The sequence below is a fragment of the Grampus griseus genome (assembly GCF_964374135.1).
Source record: "Grampus griseus genome assembly, chromosome: 10".
Classification (NCBI taxonomy): Eukaryota; Metazoa; Chordata; class Mammalia; order Artiodactyla; family Delphinidae; genus Grampus; species Grampus griseus.
The window spans coordinates 87,810,307-87,829,836 of NC_139004.1; the positions used below are offsets into that span (position 1 = coordinate 87,810,307).

The window sequence follows — 19,530 nt, forward strand, 5'->3', positions numbered from 1 at the left end:
ATTTACTTTACCATTTGTTCCACAAGTAGTTTTTAAGGACCTACTATGTGCTAGGTGCTGCATTAGGCTCTGTGCCACAGACGTGAAAGAAAAGGGACTCCTGGGGGAGACAGGTAATAAGTACACAAATAAACCAGATAAATTCAAAGACAGTAAGTGCTACATGCTACTAGCCCATAGCCTTATAAATGGGAAAATGAAGGGAAAAAATCTGCATTTCTAAGAGCGTGAGCTGCTTCTCCTTCAACCTGGCTCAGGCTCAACGCTGGAAGGCTGACAGCTATGCTTAAACTCTGACGGATGGTGAAGATGCTTTCTGTGAAGAAAGGGACCTGTCAGAGCAAAGACCACTGAAAAGCCAGCTGGCCGCTGGCTTGTCCTACAGTGATGGCCAAGTGTCACCAAGACCCCCGAGTAGGCAGAGCTGCTGCAGAGAACAGGAAGGCAGGTAACATAGGTTAATATATGGATATATTGAAATGTTTTACTTGTATTTCATTATTGTGAATTGTGCAAAATGATCTGAGACTGCTTATGAAGATATATACATTTACAGTATAAAAATATAAAAATGTTTTGAGAGTATTTGACAAAATAAAGAAATAAAAGTAGAAAAATACAATAAGAAGACATGTTCCCCAGTGAACTCCGATTTATGCTATAAAGCCCTACTATGCTTTGCTAGACAGTTTGGATCCTTCATAAAATAAAAACAGCAACAAAACCACCAAACAAATGGCTCATGAAAAGTGCAACTATTCCTCGTGCTGAGACCAGGTATCATCATCTGACCATCTAAAGCAGGGGTTGGACATGTAACACAAATACATAAAGCAGACTGAGTACATATTTTTTACTTTCCTAAAGAAACAGGCACTTGGGGCTCCCCTGATGGCGCAGTGGTTAAGAATCCGCCTGCCAACGCAGGGGACGCAGGTTTGAGCCCTGGTCCAGGAAGATCCCACATGCCGCAGAGCAACTAAGCCCGTGTGCCACAACTACTGAGCCCACGTGCCACAACTACTGAAGCCTGGGAGCCTAGAGCCCGTGCTCCACAGCAAGAGAAGCCACTGCAATGAGAAGCCTGCTTACCGCAGGTAGAGAAAGCCTGCGCACAGCAACGAAGACCCAACACAGCCAAAAATAAATAAATTAAATGAATAAATTTATTAAAAATAACAAAGAAAGAAATAGGCACTTTCCTGTTTTTCTTGCAGTCTTTGCCCTTTTGGTTTGACTTTCATTTATCTACTTCGATAGCAAAATATGAAAACAGGAAACCAGTTCTATAATTTCTGTAAGTAAACGGCTGCTTGAGCACAATGAAAACGGCAATCGATGCTCAGCCATCAGAGTCACGAAGGCAGTAGAGACGTGTGGGAACTGCGGCAAAGGAGACAGGCACGTTCCATCTTCGTAATGGAGCCTCTACGCAGCTCTGGTCGATGGGGGGAAGATGGACCCAGTGTTTACAGGTCTTTTTTTAAAAGAAAGCAAAAATCCTGATTTTAATGTGAAATGTCCCAAATTTAGAGTTGGCCCCATTTGTCTGTGGGCTAAACAAAACGTGTTTATGGGTTGCATAGGGTAAACCCATTTCAGGCCTCTGAGAAAAATACACCTAAAGTTACTTTAAAAAAATGAGCAACTATAAAATTATTTCTTTAAAAAAGATTAACAGCAAAATATAAAATCTCAGGTTTTTCCATAATAATCCCAAATTAGCATATTAATATCATGCAAGATCAATATTTTTCCTATATATGTGCATGTATATATGTGTGTGTATATTATGCATGTATATTTATATTGATATCAAGGCCCCCTTAAATTCATGCAAAATGCTGGGCTCACGTATGTGTATATGTGCGTTTTCCCTGGAAAGAAGTTATTACTTTTCAGAAAAACCTTGAAAGGAGGATGTAAACCCAAATAATTAGGACTGAATTGAATATGCACCTCCTACAGCTTTAAAGCATCAAATATAAATTAGCAAAACACATCCACAGATATGACAGATACCATTTACCATTATCAAAGAAAACCACATAGATTTTATTCACTAATTAAGGATCACATGCCAAACTGTCTTTTATAAAGCCACACCCCGCCAATTGTTAATGGATACCGAAAACTCACAAACATTCTAAATCCACCAACTGTAAACAGCGGAGGTACTGCTTAGGTTTAGATGGCCACCATGATAAGACGCTCCCTGCTCTTTAAAACACTGTCTAGTTATGAAACTAAGAATGACACACAATCGATAATTATAATAAAACACTGTAGTCAGCCTGAAAACTTGTGGCCTAGGATAGAGCATAGATTGGGAAAAAGATCACATAATTATGAGCTTTAATAATTGTCACTCAACACATGGAATGGCAAAGGCAGGGAGAACTCAAGTAACTCAATCAAGATCATCCTGTGATACACTCTGGCCTCTTGTTAGGTTTCCATCCATGCGCCATTCTTTCTGTATTCAAATTACTTCAATATAAGTTGCCTAAGAAATCATTCCTTAGGAGACTGATTTAAAGAAGAAATAAAAATAATTTTCAATTAGCATATGGATTATCTTTTATAAATCAGTTCATAGAAGGTGTCTGAAAGCTCTTGATAGCAGTTTGTTTCTGAAGTACTTTAACCAATCTCCATGTGTCAGAATGAGAGATTTATTTTTAGATATTAGTTTCTGACAGGTATTGGAAATATTTAATCATAGAGAAAATTAGTGCCAAAATTGAGCATGATATTAGTTCAAACTTATTATATAATCTTCTTAAATAGCTTTACTTTAAAAGTTGAATAAATATGCATATAACTAAAGCATAAAGAAATAAAGCAGTGACATATATATTTCCAAGTAATAATCAGTTATGTTCTATAAAAATTTTGTTCAAAAATATTTATACAAGGATAGATTTTTTTTTTTTTTTTTTTGCGGTACGCGGGCCTCTCACTGCTGTGGCCTCTCCCGTTGCGGAGCACAGGCTCCGGACGCGCAGGCTCAGCGGCCATGGCTCACGGGCCCAGCCGCTCCGCGGCACGTGGGATCTTCCCAGACCGGGGCACGAACCCGTGTCCCCTGCATCAGCAGGCAGACTCTCAACCACTGCACCACCAGGGAAGCCCAAGGATAGATATTTTTTATTATGTAAGTAATAAATCAGTTATGTTCTATAAAATTTTGTTCAAAAATATTTATATGAGGATAGTCTTTTTTTTTTTTTTTAAATAGAGGAAAAAGCCAAGAAGAAAAGACACCATTTTTCCTCTCAGTTGTGTTCTGGGTTTAAATGGTAAAAGTTCGACACTTGAGAGGACAGAATATAACTCCACACTAATATGGATTTTATAGGCAAAACCACAATACAGGGATGAAGAAAGGAAACGTGTCCAGGCTGAAGGAACAAACTCTGAAAATATAATTGTGCAGAAAAGAGTTAATATAACATTGTCAGAACATGAAGGCAGCATCTACAAAAGATGAGCAGAGAGAGAACTCTTACAAAGCACATGAGGAACCCTGCTAACAAGAAAGAAAGTCAGCAGACTGGACCACAGGGGACTGCCTATTATACGTTTAGGTGACATGGATCTTAAAATAAGTATATTTAAAATGTTCAAATTTACCAGAGAAGGGACTAAATTTATAATGCAAGAATAGGAGACGAAGAAAAAAGATGGGGCGAATCTAAAAAATATCAAGTAGAATTCTGACACCTGAAAAATACAATAGTAAAAAAGAAATCAGTGCTAGGATTGAGCTGAAGACTGCAAGGTAGAAGACAGAATGAATAAATCCAGAACACTGAGAAGGAAAGAAAAATTATGAAAGCCAAGTTAAGAAACACTGAAGATGAATGACATTTTCCAACCAGAGTTCCAGAAGGAGAGGTTAAGGAAAAGGCAACAATAAAAGAGAAAATGTCTCAGAATTTTCCAGAACTGAAGAAACGCAGATATTTTCATGTTGTAGATTCACTCTGAGTTCAGAGGGAGGAAAAATAAAAGGTAAATCAACTCCAAAGGAGAAGGTGGTTAAGACTGAATTGTGGCTCTCAACATTTTTTTTCATCACCCAGCCTGAGAGACACAGGCCACTCTCTCCATCAGTAGCGGGTCACCCTGCCTTGGTTTGCTAGTGCGAGTGTGCGCCAGTGCCAGCAACTGCATCCCTTGGCACAGAAAACAGCAGGAGGGGCGAATGCTAAGGTGGAATCATGTTCTGGAGGCAGGTTTGTCTTGGTCATCACCATAGCTCTGCCGCTTGGGTCGAAGCTTGTACACACTAAGTACCCAATATTGGTGAATTCTTGAATGACTTAAACACAGGCAGTTTAAAAATGCCTCCCTTCTTCCCACCACAGAGACACATAAGAAATATGTATTTGGTCTCTGCACCAGCTCCCCCCAAACCCGTGGAATCTCAGAAGTGGTAAGTGTGGTTTTTTTTTGCAGTACGCGGGCCTCTCACTGCTGTGGCCTCTCACGTTTCGGAGCACAGGCTCCGGACGTGCAGGCCCAGCAGCCATGGCTCACGGGCCCAGCCGCTCCGCGGCATGTGGGATCTTTCCGGACCGGGGCACGAACCCGTGTCCCCTGCATCGGCAGGCGGACTCTCAACTACTGAGCCACCAGGGAAGGCCCGGTAAGTGTCTTTTGCATGCTAATGAGACATCTGGTGGCTGCGGTCTCCTGGGTACCTTCAGGATGGAGACTGGTTGCCAGGGTAACCAACCTTGTGATTAGAGGGTTGGAACTTTCAGGTCCACCTCCTGACACAAGGCTGGAGGTTGATTTGATTTGGTTAACTAACAGTCAATGATTTAATCAATCGTTCCTATGCAGTGAAGCCTCCATTAAAAAAAACCTAACTGAAGAGGTTTGAAGGGCTTCCAAGTAAGTGAACACATTGAAGTGCTGGGAGAGTGGAGGGCACGGAGAGGGCATGCAAGCTCTGTGCCCCTTCCCACATACCTTGCCCTACACACCTCTTCCGTTTAGCTGTTGCTGGGTTGTATCCTTCACAATAAATGGATAATGGTAAGTAAAGTGCGTTCCTGAGTTTTGTGAGCCATTCTAGCAAGTTATCAAACCCAAGGAGGGGGTTGTGGGAACCCCTCAGTTGGTCAGTGGAGGGCTGGACTTGTGACTGGCATCTGATGTTTGTGTGTGTGGCGGGGGGGCAGGGCAGTCTTGTGGGACTGAACCCTCAACTTGTAGGATCTGAAGCTAACTCTAGGTACAGAGGATCAAAATTGAATTGAATTTTAGGACCCCCAGCGGGTGTCAGAGAACTGGTTGGTGTAGAGGAAAAACCCCACATTTTTGGTGTCAGAACTGTTTTGTGGATAGAGCAGAGAGGAAGATTTTTTTTTTTTCCTTAATTCATCAAGCTAGTTACTCAAGTCCTAATATTCTATGTGCCTATGAAACACTGGGACTCCAATTTCTTGATAATAATTTTTTCTTCAGAACCATAATACCCTTTCACAAGCTAATATATTTTTTATCTCGGTAAGTAAACAGAAATAAACTTGAGGAATGTCAGGATTTAAAATGCTATCTCTATTTCTGCAAGTAATTTGGTTATTCCAAAAACGAATGTCCCTGCTGTGAGGAGTCCCTCATATCACAGTATCAGAGATTTCACTTAAGCTTAAAATGAAATGCAGTTTATAAAAATAATATATTGAAAAATGGCATCTTTTTTAGCCATTAAAGTACAGGTATTTAGTCAGAATAGACTGAAATAATTTTGTGTATACTTACAGATTTTCAGGAAGACAAATATTTTATCTTAGCTGCTAGACGGAACACATTTCAATAAATATCGGGCAGGCAAATGCATTCGACAGGTTTTAGAAGACACATCCAGATCTATCTCCTACTCTTTACTTAGCTCTCAGTCCCTGGAGGGCTGACTGATGTGAATTACATACCAAACTTGCTGACCCTCTGGCTTCTCACCGGATGGAGAGGAAATGGAGCAGGACCCTGTATGGCCCTCCCAGTACAAATCCTTTCTGTATACCCAGTTTCTTGTTTGCAGGAAACAGGCTTCATTTAGCCTCCGTGCCCTACCCTGAGTTCCAAAGGGAGGATTCAAATAACTGCTTATCAGGGAAGGGAGGGAATACAGAAACAAAGGAGAAGCAGGCAAGAAATAATAGTGCCTGGGGTGGGAGTGGCGGCACAGGGTCCTGCTTCGACCTCAAGGAATATACATAACAATACCTTTGAGTTCTTCTGCAGGAACTAAGGGCCCTGCCCAGGTGGAGGATGGTAACTTCAGCCTGAGCACAAGTTTCCTGGAGCACAGCCCTGTTTACCTCACCACCAACCCATCAGAAGAAAGTCTGCACACAGTGGAAGATAAATGAAGACCCTGAAGGCCTCCCCAAATCATTCTCCCTTTAAAAACTTTCATGGTCGAGCAGCATCTTCAGAGTTGGTTTTTGGACACCAGTTCGCCATCTTCCCAGTTTGCTGGCCTCCTGAATAAAGCCACTTTTCCATTCCTACCAGCACTTGTCTCTTGAGTACTGGCTTTTGAGAGGAGAGCAGCGAACCTGAATTCAGAAACAGAGAAGCCAGGAGACGGGCTGGTGCGAGGAGAGAGAGGTTGGGATATTTACTCCCCTGGATCCCTCAATGCTGAGCCAGTCTGGTAGGGACTATATTTGCCTAATAACAAACCCAGCTTTGTTTGGGTGGCTCTCACTCACACACATACTTACTGCTCTCTCCAGCATAACAAATCCTTCCACCACCTCCAGAAAGTCTGCATTTTATTTACTCAATTCATTTTTGCTGCCTTCCTGTTTATTTATATGGACCTGAATTGTCTCTATCCAATTTTCCTACGTACATGTGACTCATTCTAGAGTGAAGTTAATTCTCTGTCTGATAGTAAGGAATTAGACTCTCTCCATATGTCTTTGTTTCTTCCAGTAGAATTTTCGTATTCTCAAAAAAGTATTCAAATATTTGACGTCTTTTTCCATTCTAATTAAAACGTTAGGAGCTAAACACATTCTGTACAGCTGTTTAGAACAGGAGGTAGGATAGAGGTATCAGTGAAGTTTTAGTTTGGCCTTCTGTACACATTTTTAGTTATGTTCTCCTGCTACACATGAAAAAAAATAAATCTACTATGTTCCCCTCCCTCCCTACCCAAGTTCTATTTCGCTGCCAAACATTTAAAAAAAATCTACAACTCCCCCTCGCCCCCCCTCCCGGGGAAACACTGACCGAAATGGCCCGCCCTGGCCAGGCACCGCAGTGACCACTTGCATGAGTTATCTTCAACAGGAGGTCCTGGTAAGGAATGCGAAACTAACAAGCTACCACCAACCGGAAGAATTCGGGAAAGGTCACAAGGAAAGAGGAGATGCCAGCCCAGATGTCCTGCCAACTTCCCAGAATCCTTCTCGCTGGAATCCATCTTGGCCAAGCGATGCACGCGCCACCAGGAAGGACCGTGAGTCAAAGTGACTGTCCAGAGATAACCCCAAAAGTAACCCCATTCCCATAAAACCCGAGACTGAGCCACGTGGGCAGAGCAGTTCTCCTGGCTTCCCTTACCCTGCTGCTCTCCACCCAGGAGCCGCTTCCCGATAAAGTCTTCTGCTTTGTCAGCACGTGTGTCTCTCCGGACACTTCACTTCTGAGTGTTAGACAAGAGCCCACTCTCGGGCCCTGGAAGGGGTCCCCCTCCTGCAACAGTCCCACAAATATGCTTACCTGTAGTATTTCACAAGTACAGATTTTTGTTTCCATCACTTATCAAGGTCATTCTCCCAAGTTTTATCTTCTCAAGACACAAAATGACTTTAAAGAAATGGACTGTATATACCAAGCTAGAACTTTGGAGCTTTTGTTCCTCAGGCACCCACTACCCATGAACTTAAATCATCTGCATCCTCTTTATCTTGTCTGTACGTATCTCTTGTTCCTATGCAAAGGGCACAAGAAAAGATCTGAGCCTGAGTGTTGTGGCTTAGAAGATGAAATAAATTGGAGCCCAGGGAAATGAGCTGCTCGACGACTACTTGGTCAAATCAGAAAGAAAATGAGTCTAGATACTAATGATGATGTGTGCTCAGCACGCCATGTAGCACATGATGAGACGAGAGGGAAGCAGGTGCTATTAACGAGTGTAAAGCCACACTGGGGAAACTGCAACCCAGAAAGTTAGCCACATGCCTGAGAGTTAAATGCTCTGCTAAGTCATTTATTCTTCCAGGTTACTGTTTAAATCATTACTGAGACTATGAAAATACATATTTTTATCTTGGCATAATTATATAAATTATTTCTTAAGTTGCCCCAATTAGTATACCTTTTCCTGAGCTTGCTTCTTTCTTTCCATACATACCAAGCACTTGGGGAACAGACTTTCACTAGTTGTGTCCTTTCAATACTGTATTCAGCCTCCATTTGGATGTTAAATTTGGTACTCTTTACACAGATAGGCAAGACGTCATCATCAATTTCGAGCAAAGTCCCATATGCTCATCGCTCCGCATCTTTTTGCCCCCCACCTAAGAGCAACACCAGTAGCAACACAAACAACAGCATCGAGTCCCATACTCAGATTGTGCTAAGTGTTTCTGTATTACTTCACTGGTTTTCAAATTTCCCCTTTCAATGAAATCTTATCCCAATGCCCAATATTCAAAACAGAAAAGGAGAAGCTCCCAAAGTCTCTTTGGGCCATTTTCACAATGGCTGCTTTATCTCACTTAAAGTTTCTCCAGTGATGCTGAGAGTTATTTACTGGTTTAACTGGGCCTTGGAGAGCATTCGTAATGTGCTCAAAGCCGACAGCAGTAAGATAATGGAGCCAAAATTGCATTTATTCAATCAACATGAACGTTTTGCCTGCCTCCTGTGTGCCAGATACAACTCTTGGCACTTGGAATACATCAGTGAACAAACGGGCAGAATCCCCTGTCGCTGGTGGAGCTTATATCCTGTCCCAGTGGATTTGAAGGCAGGTTTGTCTGATTCCAAAATGGTGTGGACTTCATGCGATACTACAGTGGCACTACTGGGATTCTTTGGTTTTCTCTCTTGTTCAATCAACCTCTCTCTCCTGACCTGAGCCACAGTGGTGTAATTCTACGTTCTTAGGGAGTATGCATATCTGGACGACTCACGATCAGCTTAAACTGATATATTCTAAAATCTACCTGCCGCCAAGCTGTCAGAACCATCGCCAGTGACTGGTAACATTCCTGTGGTGCCTGGAAGCCCACAAAGCCCATTTATATAGAGTCTCTTGCTTATTACTCTTAACTACTTCACAAGCTACAACCAAGTCAGAAATTATGATCCTATCATACAGTTTGTAAAGGACAAAGTTATGAATGGGGGATGTGTACTTCAGTCTGCTGTTGGAGGGATGCAACATGTGCTCATTTATTTTCTTTAAGTAAATTTTATTTAACACTGAATTTCACATCCTGCTCAGCTCATGGAAAATTCCACTTCAGTCACTCCTGGGGCTCCCTTCCGAAAGCCTGGCCAAGATAACTTAACTGTTACATTGGTCTTATCCCTTTAGGCCCAGCAGTTCTGCCATGCTTGGGGAATAAGAAGTCCTTGCTGAGTGTGGGAAGCACAGCTGTTCCCTTCTGTGGTCTGGCCACCAACCCGGGCACTGCCAGGTCGAAAGCTGTGGGACCCACGAGATTTTGTAAGCCTCAGATCTTCGTTTCCTCCAAGGTCACCTGAAATTTCTCTTGTAGTTTTTCCTCTGTGGCATGTTCTCTCTCTTCACCCTCTAGGATACATGAAATAATCTCCTTAAAGGCCTGAGCTTTGGAAACAAAGCGAGGAAGGAAGGGATCTCACAGGCAACCCCATCTTGATAGCTGTCACAAACTCTCATGAGGCAAAAGAGCTTGGAGTCGAAGAACTGCTTGAGAATAGTTACTGGGGAGAAATCTATAAATTAATATCTGAAAAATTCTTCTGGAACATGGCTCACACGTATTCATTACTTATTATTACGAGCCAGAAACTGTGAGAAGCACAGGTGCCTAATCTCATTCAATCCTCTCAAAATCCTAATGAGGTTAGGCCCATTGTTCCCATTCTGCAAGCGAGGACAGTGAGGCTCACAGAATTGCTGTAACTCTTCCAGCACAGCGAGTGGCAGAGTTGGGGTCTGGCACAGGTTCGACCTCAGGATCATGCTCCTTTACATCTGTGTTCCTTCCATCCCACTTACCATTCCTGTCAATGCCATTTCTCTAATCATTGGGGAGCTACTATTGGTTGCCCACTATCTTTCACTGCTTCTACTCACTGTCAGGGAATTAAAGGAATTTTCCATCCAAGTGTTCTTGGCTTCCTTTAAGATGCTGCTGGATTTATGTGGTGTTTTGCTTCTTCAGTATCACTTCGGTTTCCTTACGTCTGGACAGCTCTGTCTCTGATCAGGTTCTCTGTCAAGACCAGGGCTTCCTATACATACGTGTGCAGGAAGATGTTTCCCTATGGGTATTTACTAAAAATGCACATCCACAACACCCACCCCTAGATGTTTGGGTTCAGTGGGCCCAGGGAGGATTCTGGGGGCTCATCTTCAGCAAAAATTTAGGCAATTGTGGTGAAGGTGGCCCATGGTGCATCCTTTGAGCACCACTGCTCTAGCCAATCCTTTCTCTACTTTATCTTTAATTTATTCAAGTCACTGCTTGTTTGGTTACAAGGACCAGGAACTCTCTCAAGTTCAAATGTAAAGGGAGCTGACGGCTGAAAAGGAGGACAAGGTGACATTATGAGAAAGAGAAGAGCCAACTCAGGAACTGGACAATTGTCAAAGAGCTCTTCTACTTTGCTCTTTAAGCTCCATGGGTCCTTGTCGCCTCCATCCTTTAGGGCTGCATGAAAGTATGTCTGCTCCATCTCATCTCTGTAAATCAGCTTTGTCCTATCTGCCCATGGTCTTCGCTTGGGAAGTCTGAACTGGGCCCTAAATTTGACATATCACTGCATTATACTCACTAAACACAATCTCTATGCTGCTTGCTTCAATACTTCAAACAAGGATCTGACTAGGGCTTCCCTGGTGGCACAGTGGTTGAGGGTCCGCCTGCCGATGCAGGGGACACGGGTTCGTGCCCCGGTCCTGGAGGATCCCACATGCCGCGGAGCGGCTGGGCCCGTGAGCCATGGCCGCTGAGCCTGCGCGTCTGGAGCCTGTGCTCTGCAACGGGAGAGGCCACAGCAGTGAGAGGCCCGCGTACCACAAAAAAAAAAAAAAGACTCTGACTAGCTCAGCTTAACTGTCCATGGGTCAGCTGCCTTTGAGCAAGTGGCCACCCTCATGCAGCCACTGAGGTTATGTTGGCAAGCGGCAGGGTACACGGTCCTGTATTGCAAACACGTGCATGTAAATACGCCACTGAATCAGGAATTAGAAGCAGGAGGGAAGCTTGCTAAGAAGATAGCTGTGGGTCGGGGTGAAATCACAGCTGTGGCTACCACAGTTTCATCGTCACAGAAACCTTTAAGACTTCGCTTTTTATCTTGTCAGCTCTCAGCTCAACTGCTCCCACTTTTCTCTAACTGCTCCGTCCTAAACATGGAGCCCAGTCCAGAATGGTTCTTCTTAACATTCAGATCCGTCTGTGACCTGGCCCCGCTGTACCCTTCTACCATCACCTGCCCTACAGGAACCACCTGCTGCAGGTGGAACTCTACTCCTTCCACTCTTTCAATGTGCCACGCTCAGTCTGGAATGTTTCCACTTTCTCTACGTTTACTTATTTTTTTCCTTGAAGTCCTGTTAAACCTTACTACCCTTATGAAACCTTTCAAGGTCACTCATCCCTCAACCACTTTCTGTGTGGCCTATTCCGAACTCCATTACATTTGGTCTTGTGTTATGCCGTTTCAGACCTTTCATCTTATTTCACCAAAGGCAATGATTTGAAGGCAAGAATTACATTCTACAAGGCTGACTTCTCTAGAGCCTAGAAGTAGCAAGGCCACCAAGAAAATAAAACAAAGCACTGGAAGAGCTATTAGCAGATATACCCAGTGAACTTAAATACTATGTTTTGATCTCACTCTTATTTTTTAGCCAAACTAGCTACAGATTAGGCCCACAGTATACATGATTTCCTTTCATTTTATTTTTTTTTTCTTTTATACCTCAACTAAAGTCACTTTCATTCAACTGGTTGAGTTAAAGTCAATATCCTTTGATAGTCACACAGAAAAATACGGTGATAAAATTGAACAAAAGTCAGACTTTAGCTAAGATGTCATTGTTAAGAAGACTTTTAAATGAAAGCAGACAAGGTAGCATGGCAACATACTTACAAGAGCTAATTAATTTTAAAAGACATTACCTCATAGCCGAGTAAGTGTCCATTGCTCAACTTCCAAGGAACAGTGTTCCAAGAAACTTCAATTTCTGAGGAAGACAAGCTATTTGCACAAACTTGAGATGGAGCTACTGTAGGCTCTATTTGGGAACAGAAAGATATATTGAAGTTCTTATTTTTTTTAAAAAAGCATTTTAACTATTTGAACATGTAAAATATTCTGTAAAAATATTTGAAAACATGGACCATGTCTTGGTCACTTTCCATTTCCTAGGAAGAGACAGCATCACAGCCACAGGCTTTTCCTTGCTGAACAGCCAGGGCAACTTGCTCCCTCTCTAGCACTCCCTTCTTGGCATCCTACTTTCCTCCCATCATTATTTCTCTCCTCTCCGTCCCACAGTGCCTATGGGACATCCTATGCCCACAAGTGCTACTTATTTTAGGTTTTTTGTTTTTCCAAATAAAGGTCAAGGTCTCCAGAGTTCATTTATTCAATAAGAATTTAGTGAGTGCCTTGTCTAGCCAGGCCCACAAGAGGGGCAAAGTTAAATGAGATCCTGTACTCTTCTGGAGGAGATAAGCACACACGGAGCTTAGTACACAGGAGGAAATCCCCTTTGTAATGGAGAACTCTTGGGGTTTCATGGATCTCACAGCGATTCTTTCCTCTTAGGAGCTCTGAGCAGAGATGCGTCCTCCCCCAACATCCATTTCTACGTTAAAGGATCCTGCCCCCTGGCCATGGCTGATGCATACTGAGATAGACCCCTGGTCCAAGGATGGGCCTATTAGATTTTTTTCTCTTGAGAATTTGAAATGTGCTTTGGAGAAACGAGGAAGACTTGAGGCCAATCAATCCAGCCCTGGTGCCCTAGAGAAGCCCTAGGTTTCTGAGGGCCCAGAGCTTCTCTGATTAAGGCTCTTCATGAGGTTTGCTATTTACCTCTCTCTTTGATTCAATGAAAGGTGTGAGTATATTTCCAATAAATCCCTGCTTTTTTTGTGGCACGTGGGCCTCTCACTGTTGTGGCCTCTCCCGCTGCGGAGCACAGGCTCTGGACGCGCAGGCTCAGCGGCCATGGCTCACGGGCCCAGCCGCTCCGCGGCATGTGGGATCTTCCCGGACCGGGGCATGAACCCGTGTCCCCTGCATCGGCAGGCGGACTCTCAACCACTGCGCCACCAGGGAAGCCCCAATCCCTGCTTTTTTAAAAGACAAGTCAAATCAGTTTCTGACATTTGGAACAGAAAGACCTTTAACCAAATCATCAGTGGTGGCAAGAATGGAAACAGGAGAAGGAAAGTGCAGGAGGCAAGACGATATTAAAAGGCTCTGGCCATCCCTCCTTCCCAGCTGCCGCCCGCCCCCAACCCCGTCTACCCAAACTCCCCGGTTAATTGAATTGTCATCACCCCTCAGACTCCTGACCTGCTCTTGTAATGATAATCCTTCTCAGCAACTCTTGGAGATGGGGTCTGGCTATGAATATAAAAGCTCTTGGTTTTGCAAAAAATTTTAAAATCCTGCTCCCTTTTTCTCTCAGAACTCAGTGGGAAAAGAGAGAACAAACATAGGAGGTGACAGCATGATGAAAAATTGAGCCTCCTAACTGTTTTTAGGAATGACAACTGTGGACCCACTTTCTCAATTTACTGTAAGGCTTGGAGGATAGAGGAGGTACTGTGAAATCATATTTCGTGAGCTCAAACTACTCAAGAGCAAAGGCCCGGGGTTAAAATACTAGCTCAATAGGTCTGTATGGATTTTGGCAAGTTCATTAATTTCTTTCATCAAGCTTCCATTTTCTCCTGTGTAAGGGGAAATAACAAATGACAAGTACCTACTTGTCATTCCTCCTTGGAAAATTCAAATTAGGTCATGTCTGGCTGATGGTAAGCATCTAATACATGCTAGCTCCTGCCATTCTAACTAGCTAGAACCGCATGAGATAGCCAATATTCAGCTGCTTTTGACCTATAAAATGGCAATTTCATAGGATTCTCCTAACATTACTATTATTTTTACTATTACTTTCTGGGACAGAAAGGCAGAGAAAGGGAGTGAGTCCAGAGTGGTGTATGTATGAATCTATACTGACTAGAACTGGTGAAACCCATCCTCAAACCTCCATATTCCATACCTCCCCAATGTCAGGCTTCTGGTCGTCCCTCTCCAACCTGCTAAACCTCTTTCTCAGGTCTGGGAACCACTATAAAACTTCAGACTACAGCACTTCAAAAAGAATATCTTAATCTTACCTCCCAAAAAAGAAAGCTGTAGAAGGCTGTGCTGCTTCCTGCTTCACAGACTGGAACTCAATATATTCCTCAGAAGCATATTTTTAACTAATTATTACCCCCTCTAACTATCCATTGAGTCTCACACTTCAAGTAAGCATGGTTGATCTTTATTACCTGGACTAGTAACTATGACTTCAGTCATTCCCCTTTTCAAGAAATATCTCTGAAGTCACAAAGAACTTCCAAATGGGTTTTTGGAGCACAATTGGCTGATTAAGTGTGGAACTGACATACAGATCTTCCTTGACTTGTGACGGGGTTACATCTCGATAAACACATCTTAATTTGAAAATATCATAAGTCAAAAATGCATTTAATATACCTAATATGGCAAACAGCAAAGCTTAGCCTAGCCTACCTTAAACAGGCTCTGAACACTTACATTAGCCTACAGTTGGGCAAAATCATCTAATGTAAGGCCTATTTTACAATAAAGTGTTGAGTATCTCCTGTAATTTATTGACTACTGTACTGAAAGTGAAAAATAGAACGGTTGCATGGTTCAGAATAATTTTAAGTATATCCATTGTTTACCCTTGTGGTTGTCTGGCTGACTAGGCGCTGTAGCTACTGCTGCCCAGCATCCTGAGAGATCATTTTACTCCGTATCACTAGCCCAGGAAAAGATTAAAATTAGAAACTCGAAGTGCAATTTCTACTGAAATGTGTCTCACTTCACACCACTGTAAAGTCAAAACATCATCAAGTTGAAGACCATCTGTCTAATCATAGCCTTTCCATACCTTCTTCTGCAGAGAACACTGTTGTCACTGGGCTAAATGGTCCTTCACCTTTGTTATTATAAACACCCACTTTAACTTCATACAGTGAAAATGGCAGGATGCTTTCATTTCTAAAGACGTATCTTGGGGTATCAGGAGATGTGACGACTGTCTGGATCCAGTTGCTTACTCCGACAGGGCGGAAAGCAACAACATATCCAAAACCTTCACCATTCTGTAGTTCTTCAGGGACTGGCTGTAAAGGAAAGGCATATTAATTCACGCTTTCACAGGAGAGCAAGGCAAAAATAAATGCAGCTCTAATGCGGAGTCTTTTGTAAAAGCCATCAAATAATAATCCACATTGTATTAAGTGGTTGGATTAAAAAAGGAGAAAAAGGTCAGGGGGACGGACAGTCAGCTGCTTTTAAATAAACATATGCCACTCTTTCATAGCCATCAGGTAACTAACTGGAATTTTCCTAAATCATTCAGATTGTTGAGCATCTTGCAAACCTAATTTGAGTTCTGAATAATAAAGATATACTTTCAGTTGAAATACTGCATCTCTAAATCAAATAAAAATCAACTCATCCATAATGCTGATTTTATAGAAAAAAGCTACACATTGACATGATAATTCAGAGCAAGAGTAAAACTTTAAAAAAGGAAATAAAAACAATATATTAAACTCAAAGCTGTATTTGCATCATGCCCAAAATTCCTATTGACACTCCATAATCTCTCGACTTCTTATTTTTCCATCCACATCTTCAAATAATGTAGACAATTCTAGTGCCTTCTGACTTTGTTAATATTTTTCCTAATTATGACTTAAAGCAAGGGCTGAGAGAATGGCTAGGACGCAGCCCTGGCTGGAGAAGTGGCGTGTGCATCACCAGCGGGGGAGCAGCTCCAGAGGTGCTGCTCCAGAGTAAACAGCCAGGACTAGACTCTCACCCCTACGTTTACCAGCCAGATGACCTCGGGCAAATTATTTAACATCTCTATGCCTTAGTGCTTTCACCTAAAACATGTTGCGAGGATAAAATGAAAAAGATTTCAAAATGCTAGGAACAATGATTAACAGAGTGAACACTCAAAAATATTGGCTACTAGTTCCAGCCACCACCACTAGCACCACCCAGGATGCCATGAGTGTGGGAAGGGCGTCACCCTGAGGGGCAGGCGCTGTGCAGACACTTACATCCCAGGTGATCACCAGTTCAGACCGGCTCCCACCTCCTCCACTGGCATCTGAAGGAGGCACTTCCGGCACTGCAAGGTTAGAAAGAAAGACTGAAACCCTGCTAGCATCTAGTAATATTTATCTGAAAGAAGACGCAATGTTGTTTACTTTTTTTTTTTTTTTTTGCGGCACGCGGGCCTCTCACTGTTGTGGCCTCTCCCGCTGCGGAGCACAGGCTCTGGATGCGCAGGCTCAGTGGCCATGGCTCATGGGCCCAGCCGCTCCGCGGCAATGTGGGATCTTCCCGGACCAGGGCACGAACCCGTGTCCCCTGCAACGGCAGGCAGACTCTCAACCACTGCGCCACCAGGGAAGCCCTGTTGTTTACTTTTAATACTTAAAATAATTTGATCATTGGCACATTACACGTGTGTGTGTGTGTGTGCACGTGCACACGTGGGTGTATATATGCAATTATATGTGTGTATATATGTGTGTGCATATATATGTGTATATATATATATATCTTTGAGGGAGATCATCACATGCTCTATATTTGCATAAAATTATTAAATATTCAAAATATCTCAAACAGTAAGAAAACAATGACTCAGTGTGAAGGTTAATAAAACAAGAAAAAGTGATTCATCAGGGGTGATGATAAATCAATCCCATATGGACATTTTTCTTCCCCCAGTTTCAAAGCGATTTTTTAAATTGAGGTATAGTTGATTTACAATTGTTCAGGTATACAGCAAAGTGATTCAGTGTTTATATATATATATACACACATATATACACACACATATATATTCTTTTTCCGATTCTTTTCCCTTATAGGTTATTACAAGATATTGAATATAGTTCCCTGTGCTATACAGGGAACTGGTTGTCCTGGTTGTTTACCTACTTTATATATAGTAGTGTGTACCTGTTAATCCCAAATTCCTAATTTATCCTGCCCTTCTCCTTCCCCCTTTGGTAGCCATAAGTTTGTTTTCTATGTCTGTGAGTCTATTTCTGTTTTGTAAGTAAGCTCATTTGTATCATTATTTTTTTAGAGTCCACATATAAGTGATATTTGTCTTTCTCTGTCTGACTTGACTTCACTTGGTATGATAATCTTTAGGTCCATCCACGTCAGCATGAACATTTAACTTGTGACTATTTCAAGTACAGATTTAGTTCTCAGAACAACATTGCCTCTATATACAGATGACCCATACTTAAATCCTCAAATCCCGTTATGAGATAATCTTTATGAACCTCACACAGGCTTTTATGCTGAGAAATTTATGCTTAATAAATCCCATGACACACCTAGAACGTAAGTTCCCTGAAGATGGGTCTTTGTTGCGTTCAGAGCTGTACCCACTGTACCTATAAAGTGCTCAGTGCACAGAAGGTACTTCCTGAATATGTGCTGTGTGAATAAATGAACTGAGCACCAAGACAGACATGGCTCCCCGATTTCTCACAATACCTGGCATAAACATTATATGCATTGTCCCGTGTAAAAGAGCATCATTAAAATTATTGAAATGTATTCCATGACTTCTATCTTGGCTTTGTTCCAAAGTGATATATTGGCTGTATTTCAAACATAATTTTAGTTAGTCTTAATTAATAGTACGGACTCTGAAAAGGAAAGTCTTAAGTCCTCTCTGATGCCTCAATAACGTGATACCATGTACACTTTCTACTTTGCAGTTTCAATGTTAGGCTATTTTTAGCATTATAAAAAGAGTCTTATGGTTAATATTAATAGTTGCCCCACATGGAAAATTTTAACAATAATTCTCTCTTAATTTAATACTCAAGGGGCCAAAGTATACCTATTCATCAATCGCTTAAGCTTGGTGGCAGAATGAGATTTCCTAGCAGCTGAACTCCCAGAAGTCATTATCCTACCAATTTGTCAATGCTTGTTATAAATGAAAACAGCACTTCCCCTGTTAACAGGGTGACTGTATCAGATAGTAATTATAACCTTAAGTGACAAAAACATATTCACTCTACATGCACTAATGAATGCTGACGATGGACTGAACTCTTGCAAATGTCACACTACATCAGAATCACTTACACGTGTCTTTTGACAAATGCCATATGGCCAGTCTGCCGTTAGATAGTTCAGATAATTGCGACAATGCATTATCGACGCTGGAGATCAAGCGCAAGGGAAGTGGAAATACACACCCAGAAAAACCTATGAAGCCATGACTCAGAAAACAAAAACCACTAACCTGCCTCCTCAGTTCTTACTTTTTCTGAGGGTAAACTGGGTTCTCCACCTCCGATTTTGTTATTGGCTACAACCCGAAATTCGTATTCCACCCATGGATTTAACTCGACTACCGTAGCTGTGTGTGTTTTCCCATCAATGACCTCAGGCACTACAAAGGAATATTTCAGAGAGGTAAACGTCTGCACGTCTTAAGGTTGACCTGAAATCCATACATAGGTACCGGTGGCATTTGCCTCTCCCCCTTTACCTGTTGTGGCCGTCTGCCAACCCACGGAGAAAGGGGTCCGTGCCTGGACAGAATAGGATATAACTGGGCTGTGGTTGTCTGTACCTTCTTTCCAAGAGAGTTGGGCTGTTGTATCTGTAATTTCATCTACCTTTACGTCTTCTGGTGGTCCAGGTGAACCTAAGGCAAAAATGCAAACAATATTTAGCAGTTCCATAAACGTCATTCTCTTCTACCAATGTGAAGAACAGGCCCCATAGCACTTGGACCCCTTCAACGGATCCCAATTTCAAAAGCACTTAGGGAAAGAGGACATTTACCTGGAAAGAAAACTTCCACTTTTTTTCTTTCACATTCCTGTTGCTAGATATTAAATCTGCATTTTGAACCATGAATTCCAAAGGCATAATACTCCACAACTGCAAATGAAACCTGCTCTTTGAGCCCTCTATTCAGCAGGGTTCCTGCCCTGTTCCAAATTCAATATC

General features: G+C 42.3%; 1 protein-coding gene across 1 annotated transcript in view; it reads right to left on the bottom strand.

Annotated features, from left to right (window-relative positions):
• CNTN3 (contactin 3) overlaps positions 1–19,530 on the bottom strand; it is a gene marked incomplete at both ends in the record, with an annotated part of 237,636 nt that overhangs the window by 18,278 nt on the left and 199,828 nt on the right. The window contains 5 exons of the mRNA XM_082663614.1: positions 12,378–12,493; positions 15,401–15,635; positions 16,587–16,657; positions 18,815–18,964; positions 19,064–19,222. Of these exons, the coding sequence (XP_082519740.1) occupies positions 12,378–12,493; positions 15,401–15,635; positions 16,587–16,657; positions 18,815–18,964; positions 19,064–19,222 (731 nt within the window). The remainder of the gene's footprint in view (positions 1–12,377; positions 12,494–15,400; positions 15,636–16,586; positions 16,658–18,814; positions 18,965–19,063; positions 19,223–19,530) is intronic.